Source organism: Sprattus sprattus (genome assembly GCF_963457725.1).
Source record: "Sprattus sprattus genome assembly, chromosome: 3".
Lineage (NCBI taxonomy): Eukaryota > Metazoa > Chordata > Actinopteri > Clupeiformes > Clupeidae > Sprattus > Sprattus sprattus.
In genome coordinates this window covers 55,191,980-55,199,438 of record NC_137922.1, presented here as the reverse complement: position 1 = coordinate 55,199,438, position 7,459 = coordinate 55,191,980, and the positions used below count along the sequence as shown (strand labels likewise).

General features: G+C 45.5%; 1 protein-coding gene across 1 annotated transcript in view; it reads right to left on the bottom strand.

The window, feature by feature from the left end:
- Window positions 1-1,156: 1,156 nt before the first annotated feature.
- LOC308361434 (SEC14-like protein 1) overlaps window positions 1,157-7,459 on the bottom strand; it is a 25,460-nt gene continuing 19,157 nt past the window's right edge. The window contains exons 11-16 of the mRNA XM_080833779.1: window positions 6,987-7,158; window positions 6,207-6,341; window positions 5,247-5,381; window positions 4,751-5,053; window positions 4,098-4,285; window positions 1,157-1,648 (exon numbers count right to left, since the gene is read on the bottom strand). Coding sequence (XP_080689905.1) covers window positions 1,543-1,648; window positions 4,098-4,285; window positions 4,751-5,053; window positions 5,247-5,381; window positions 6,207-6,341; window positions 6,987-7,158 — 1,039 coding nt within the window. The 3' untranslated portion in view covers window positions 1,157-1,542. The remainder of the gene's footprint in view (window positions 1,649-4,097; window positions 4,286-4,750; window positions 5,054-5,246; window positions 5,382-6,206; window positions 6,342-6,986; window positions 7,159-7,459) is intronic.

Below are 7,459 nucleotides of genomic sequence, written 5' to 3'. Positions count from 1 at the left end.
CGACAAATTCCTGTAGAAAATCCAATCCGAATCTGACTCAAAATGTTCAAATCAGTAATTGAGCCAATTTACCTTTACGGCAGTGAGGTGTGGGGTCCACTTACAAATCAGGAATTCAACAAATGGAATAAACAATCGAGACCTTGCGTGCAGAGTTCTGCAAAAGCTTTATAATAGTTCACACAATGCATGCAGGGCAGAATTAAGCCAATATCCAGTGATTACAAAAATACAGAAAAGGGCTAATCAAATCCTGGAAATACTTAAAAAGCAGTGACCCCCCACTCCTATCATTATAATGCCCTGCAATACCAAGAGTTGAGCAAAGATACATGTCCCCTCACTCAGCTGGTCCTGAGCCTGAGCTCTCCAGATCCCCTCACACCACAGGAACCATTGATGACAGGCAGCCATTCATTGATTGTAGTAAGACAATCTGATCAATTATTTCATGGGCAGATTAAATCGATACAGAACGGAAATATATAACATCAGGCACAGCAATAAAGGGCGGTCATATACTAACATTTCATAAACCCGCCGTCATGAACCAGACTAAAATGGTTGTCAATGGGCACTAATGAGACACTAAAGTGATACTGAACTTCACCAGAGGTTCCTCAGTAGACCTGAGTGTGTGTGTGTGTGTGTGTGAGAGTGTGTGTGTGTGTGAGGGTTCAAGTTAGGCCTGGCAGCACACACAGAGATGAAATGGGTCCCAAATTCAAGATACTTGAGGCACTTTTGTATCTACACATAGTACGCACACAGGGATCAGGTTTCCATCACTAGGTTTTGTCTGTGATAAAACGATTACTTCGCCTGGGAATGTTTTTCTCCTTAACCTCACCGACCAAGTCAACTGCTCGACTTAAGACTGACGTGCATTTAGGAAGGACAGCATGGCACTAAGCTGCATGAGTGTATACAAACACACACACGCACACACACCAGCACACACACACACACACACACACACACACACACACACAAACACACACACGCAAACACATACGTCCATATTCACATGCAATTCCACACACATACGCTCATATTGACTTTTAGAACAACAGGCCATATAAAAAAACACAGTCTGCACAAAAGTTTATATCCATGTTTATTACAAATATACAGCAAATAAACGTAGGCAGTTATTACATCCGTTACTACAATAGTTAATACAATAGTTCATCTGGGCTAGGACTGGCTATTTGTGTGTGCGTGTGTCCAGTGTGCTTCAGAAGAGAACTAATCTGTGAACGTGGAGTGATCTGTATGCTGACTGAGATAAACAGACACCCAGGCAGGCCGAGACTTGAATTCTGATTGGTCTGTTACTACCTGGAGAAGGTGGAACTGGTCTGTGATTGGTCTGTTACTACCGGGAGAGGGTGGAACTGGTCTGTGATTGGTCTGTTACCACCGGGAGAGGGTGGAACTGGTCTGTGATTGGTCTGTTACTTCCGGGAGATGGTGGAACTGGATTCTGATTGGTCTGTTACTCCCGGGAGAGGGTGGAACTGGATTCTGATTGGTCTATTACTACCGGGAGAGGGTGGAACTGGCCTGTGATTGTCTAGAGGAGGCAGTAGCAGAACTGAGCTGAGAGAAGCCACTGTGACTAGACTCCAGACTGGACATGGAACCCCTGAGAGAGAGAGAGAGAGAGAGAGAGAGAGAGAGAGAGAGAGAGAGAGAGAGAGGATGAACATTTGATAGACAGCTTTGAACATTTAGTAAGTCTGAAGTAGGGATGCAAATTATCGATTAATTCATTAATCATTAGTTGATAATCTTATCAATCGACTTTCGATTAATTGATAAGCGGCGTTTTTCACCTGAGTTTCAGTGTTTCAATAGGGCCTTTACAAATATCAGCTAAATAGTTGAGTTATTATATTACATTACATTCTGATAATTCTATTCTATTATACATTCCTCAAGTAATTATGCATTAGGAAAAGAAAGCAGAAAAGTTTTTTTTATGGTATAACAAAATACATTCTTTAATTTAAAACAAAGAAATAAATTATGGACTGGCTCAGTTCTTGCATTTGAAACAGACATAAAAAAAAAGAATAGAAGAAATTAAATAGAGAGCCAAACAGAATATTATTGAGCCTATAGATTATGAAGAAACTGCATCTAGGCTATTACAAGCTAACTAGCCAACACAACTCTCTGAAGTTTAACTCGCGCTCACGGTAGTGAGGGATAGAGTAGTTACATTCTTAATGGCAAGCCATCAGGCAAAGGTGAGCTAGCCCGCTGACGAGCTAGGTATATAATATCATTAAGCCTGAGTGAGCTAGTCCGCTATCAAGCTAAATAGCCAACTTAACTCTTACTTACTTACTCTCATGAGCCAAACTCGCGGGCACACGTTAGCACGGGAGTAGACAGAGATATTCATATTCATAGCAAGGTGAGCTAGCCCGCTAACGAGCTAGGTAGCTAACTCTATGAAGTCTCAGTGAGCTAGCCCGCTAACGAACTAATAGCTAACCTCGCGGCAGTAAGCGAGAGAAGGTATAATACAGTGTAGCTGTGATTTTAGGTTGATCAGGTGAACTGGTGGTGCCATGCAGGACAGCAGCATGCACGGTGTTCAAATGATAACTGAGTGAGCTAGTGGAACTATTGTATTTCAATACCGCATTAAACAGAGAACATTTGACTTCTTTGCCTGAATTAACAATGTTGAAGTGGTCCCACACCGCACTTCTTTTCGCTCGCTTCATTTTGTTTTCAACCGGTCTCTCGCGCTAGCGCCCTCTAGCGATTAATCGTGATTAATACATTTTGATCGAGCAACCTCTTAATCGACAATTAATCTAAAGTCAATTAATCATTTGCATCCCTAGTCTGAAGGAATGTTGTGTAGTATGTCAGTCCGAAGTAGTGCTGTGTAGTATGACTGACCTGAAGTCGTGTCAGTCCTGTGTAGTCTTAAATCAGTCTCAAGTAGTGCTGTGTAGTCTTATGTCAGTAGTGTTGTGTAGTCTTATGTCAGTAGTGTTGTGTAGTCTTATGTCAGTGCTGTGTAGTCTTATGTCAGTAGTGTTGTGTAGTCTTATGTCAGTCTGAAGTAGTGTTGTGTAGTCTTATGTCAGTAGTGTTGTGTAGTCTTATGTCAGTAGTCCTGTGTAGTCTTATGTCAGTATAATGTGAGCAGTGTTGTGTAGTCTTATGTCAGTCTGAAGCAGTGTTGTGTAGTCTTATGTCAGTAGTGTTGTGTAGTCTTATGTCAGTCTGAAGTAGTGTTGTGTAGTCTTATGTCAGTAGTGTTGTGTAGTCTTATGTCAGTCTGAAGTAGTGTTGTGTAGTCTTATGTCAGTAGTGTTGTGTAGTCTTATGTCAGTAGTGTTGTGTAGTCTTATGTCAGCAGTGCTGTGTAGTCTTATGTCAGTCTGAAGTAGTGTTGTGTAGTCTTATGTCAGTAGTGTTGTGTAGTCTTATGTCAGTCTGAAGTAGTGTTGTGTAGTCTTATGTCAGTAGTGTTGTGTAGTCTTATGTCAGTCTGAAGTAGTGTTGTGTAGTCTTATGTCAGTAGTGTTGTGTAGTCTTATGTCAGTAGTGTTGTGTAGTCTTATGTCAGTAGTGTTGTGTAGTCTTATGTCAGTCTGAAGTAGTGTTGTGTAGTCTTATGTCAGTAGTGTTGTGGAGTCTTATGTCAGTCTGAAGTAGTGTTGTGTAGTCTTATGTCAGTAGTGTTGTGTAGTCTTATGTCAGCAGTGCTGTGTAGTCTTATGTCAGTAGTCCTGTGTAGTCTTATGTCAGTATAATGTGAGCAGTGTTGTGTAGTCTTATGTCAGTCTGAAGCAGTGTTGTGTAGTTTAATGTCAGTACTGTTGTGTAAGTAGTCTTATGTCAGTAGTGCTGTGTCAGTATCTTGTGTCAGTACTGAAGTAGTGCTGTGTAGTCTTATGTCAGTCTTATGTCAGTAGTGCTGTGTAAGTATCTTATGTCAGTAGTGTTGTGTAGTCTGATGTCAGTAGTGTTGTGTAGTCTGATGTCAGTAGTGTTGTGTCAGTAGTGTTGTGTCAGTAGTCTTATGTCAGTAGTGCTTTGTAAGTATCTTGTGTAGTCTGACTGACCTGAAGTCCTGGGACTGCAGCACCTCGGTGTAGTAGAGGATCCTGCAGCGGTGTGGCGCCCCCTGGAGGGAGGCCAGCATATCATCCACACGCGCCAGACTGGAGCCCGAGCACGCCGCCGCAGCCGCGCCGCCATGGAAACGCCACTGAAGGATGTAGAACCCAGGCCAGCGTGTCACATGAGATCCCTGGGGACGGAAAAATACAGAGTCATTTAGACATCATTTAAAATACAACAGTGCAGTATACCAACTCACCATGAACAACCACTTAATTAAGCTATATTACCTTTTACAAATGCTGTGCTCTCTCTCACACACACACACACACATATGCTGTGCTCTTTCATTTTTTATGATTTATTCACTGTTATTTCAACAAACCAAAATTCAAAATCATTAAGGACATTCATTGGCCAAAGTGCTGGAGAGTTTCGGTTACAGACAGCTGTGCGAATCCCATTATGAGCTCCCTGCCACAGACACACAGACACACACACACACACACACACACACACACACACATATGTGCACACGCACAAACAAACAAATCAACTTAGTAACTAACATACACGCAAGCACACGCACAGACTCACACACACGCACAGACTCACAGACTCACACACACACACACACACACACACACACACACACCTGTATGCTCTCCCCCTCACGGCAGGTGAGTGCGGTCTCCACCCTGCTGTAGTCCTGACCCAGCACCCATGACCTGTCAATCAGCTGAGTGTTGCTGCTGCTGGCCCCTGGCGGTGTGTGTGGGTGCGAGAGTGTGTGTGTGTGTGTGTGTGAGTGCGAGAGTGTGTGTGCTCCCTGAGGCTCTCTGTGCGGGGGGGTCTGGGGGGTTCGCCGCGAGTGGTAGATGTTGAACACGACGTCCCCTTTACACACGTCAAAGTCCCAGGTGAGGACGGACGACGGCTCACTGATCTCTATCAGCACCTGAGGTGACGGACAGGAAGTGATGTCAGAGTGATTGACAGATTATCACAGGCAACAAGAACAGACATTTCCAGTTTCTTGCTATACTCTGTTATTACCAGTAGATGGCACCATCCTCATTCATGTACAAGAGTTTTCTCCTGGGACAGTGTGTGTGTGTGTGTGTGTGTGTGTGTGTGTGTGTGTGTGTTACCTCATGTGGCGCCCCCTTGAGGACACTAGCGCTCTTGTAGATGGTGTCGGTCCACATGCGGGCCTCTTCAGTCTCCATCTCCTCAGGTGTGCGGTACAGAGACTTAGGCACCACACCTCCCTCAGGGATCTCACACTACACACACACACACACACAGTTAGAGACACATACTCACACACTGACACACACACACACACACATACAGTTAGAGACACATACTCACACACTGACACACACACACACACCCCCCTCACTCAGGTATCTCACACTACAACACCACAGTTAGACATAAACATCACTTTACAACACACACACTTACACACACTCTAACATGCACACACGCTTTGATACATACAAACATCCTTTCCACCAAAAACCACTCACACTCATTCACACACACATTCACACACTCATTCACACACACTTGCACACACTCATACACTAATTCACACACACATTCATACACTCACACACTCATTCACAAACACACATTCATACACTCAAACTCTCATTCACACACACTCACACACTCATTCACACTCTTTCACAACCTCATTCACACAATCATTCACACACACTCACATACTCATTCACACACACTCACTCACACACTCATTCACACACACACCTAGAAACATACACACATCCCTTCTGGCCTTCAAATAGACCCGGTTGAAGAGGGTAACAGAGAGTCATCACCAGGCACTCTCCACCCAGAAAGAACAGACAGAGACAGACAGACAGACAGACAGACAGACAGACAGACAGATACACACAGGCACACAGACACACAGACACACAGACACACAGACACACAGACACACACACAGGCACACACACATACACACACACACACACAGACAGACACAGACAGACACACACACACAGACACACACAGACACAGACAAAGACAAAGACACACACACAAACACACACACACACACACAGACACACACTCACCTGGCACTCTCCCCCCAGGAAGTCAGGTATGATGTCTGGGCTGATGTAGGCCTGGAGGACCCCGGGGCCCTGGTAGTCATTTCCTGCGTAGATCAGGAACTTCCTGCGGGTGTTGTCATCGATGAACGGGCTCACCTGACACCACAGAAAACAGTACCATCAGTCATACTGTGTTTTTGTGTGTGTGTGTGTGTGTGTGTGTGTGTGTGTGTGTGTGTGTGTGTACCAGTGTCCAGAGCACAGGGAAGACTCTAGGAGCCCTCAGTATGAGCAGTCGTCCCAGGGTCTCGGGGTAGTGTGTGTGTGTGTGTGTGTGTGTGTGTGTGTGTGTGTGTGTGTGTGTGTGTACCAGTGTCCAGAGCACAGGGAAGACTCTAGGGGCCCTCAGTATGAGCAGTCGTCCCAGGGTCTCGGGGTAGTGTGTGTGTGTGTGTGTGTGTGTGTGTGTGTGTGTGTGTGTGTGTGTGTGTGTGTGTGTGTGTACCAGTGTCCAGAGCACAGGGAAGACTCTAGGGGCCCTCAGTATGAGCAGTCGTCCCAGGGTCTCGGGGTAGTGTGTGTGTGTGTGTGTGTGTGTGTGTGTGTGTGTGTGTGTGTGTGTGTGTGTGTGTGTGTGTGTGTGTGTGTGTGTGTGTGTGTGTGTGTGTGTGTACCAGTGTCCAGAGCACAGGGAAGACTCTAGGGGCCCTCAGTATGAGCAGTCGTCCCAGGGTCTCGGGGTAGTGTTAGTGTGTGTGTGTGTGTGTGTGTGTGTGTGTGTGTGTGTGTGTGTGTGTGTACCAGTGTCCAGAGCACAGGGAAGACTCTAGGGGCCCTCAGTATGAGCAGTCGTCCCAGGGTCTCGGGGTAGTGTGCCTCCACCAGCTCTATGAACCTCAGCAGTGCCTTCACTCCCGGCCTCCACAGGTGCCTCATGTTCAGGCCCTCCAGATCCACCAGGCACGTCCAGCAGCTGCAGTGCACACACACACACACACACACACACACACACACACACACACACAGCGCACACAAAAACGCAAGCACACACACACACACACACACACACAGACACACAAACACATACAGACACACACACACAGACACACACACACACAAGCAAACACACACACACACACACACACACACACACAAACACATGAAGACAGTTACACACACATATACACACACACACACACACACAGACAGTTACACCCACACACAAATACAGACACCACAGACATGCACACAAATACACACATTATAAGACGGTT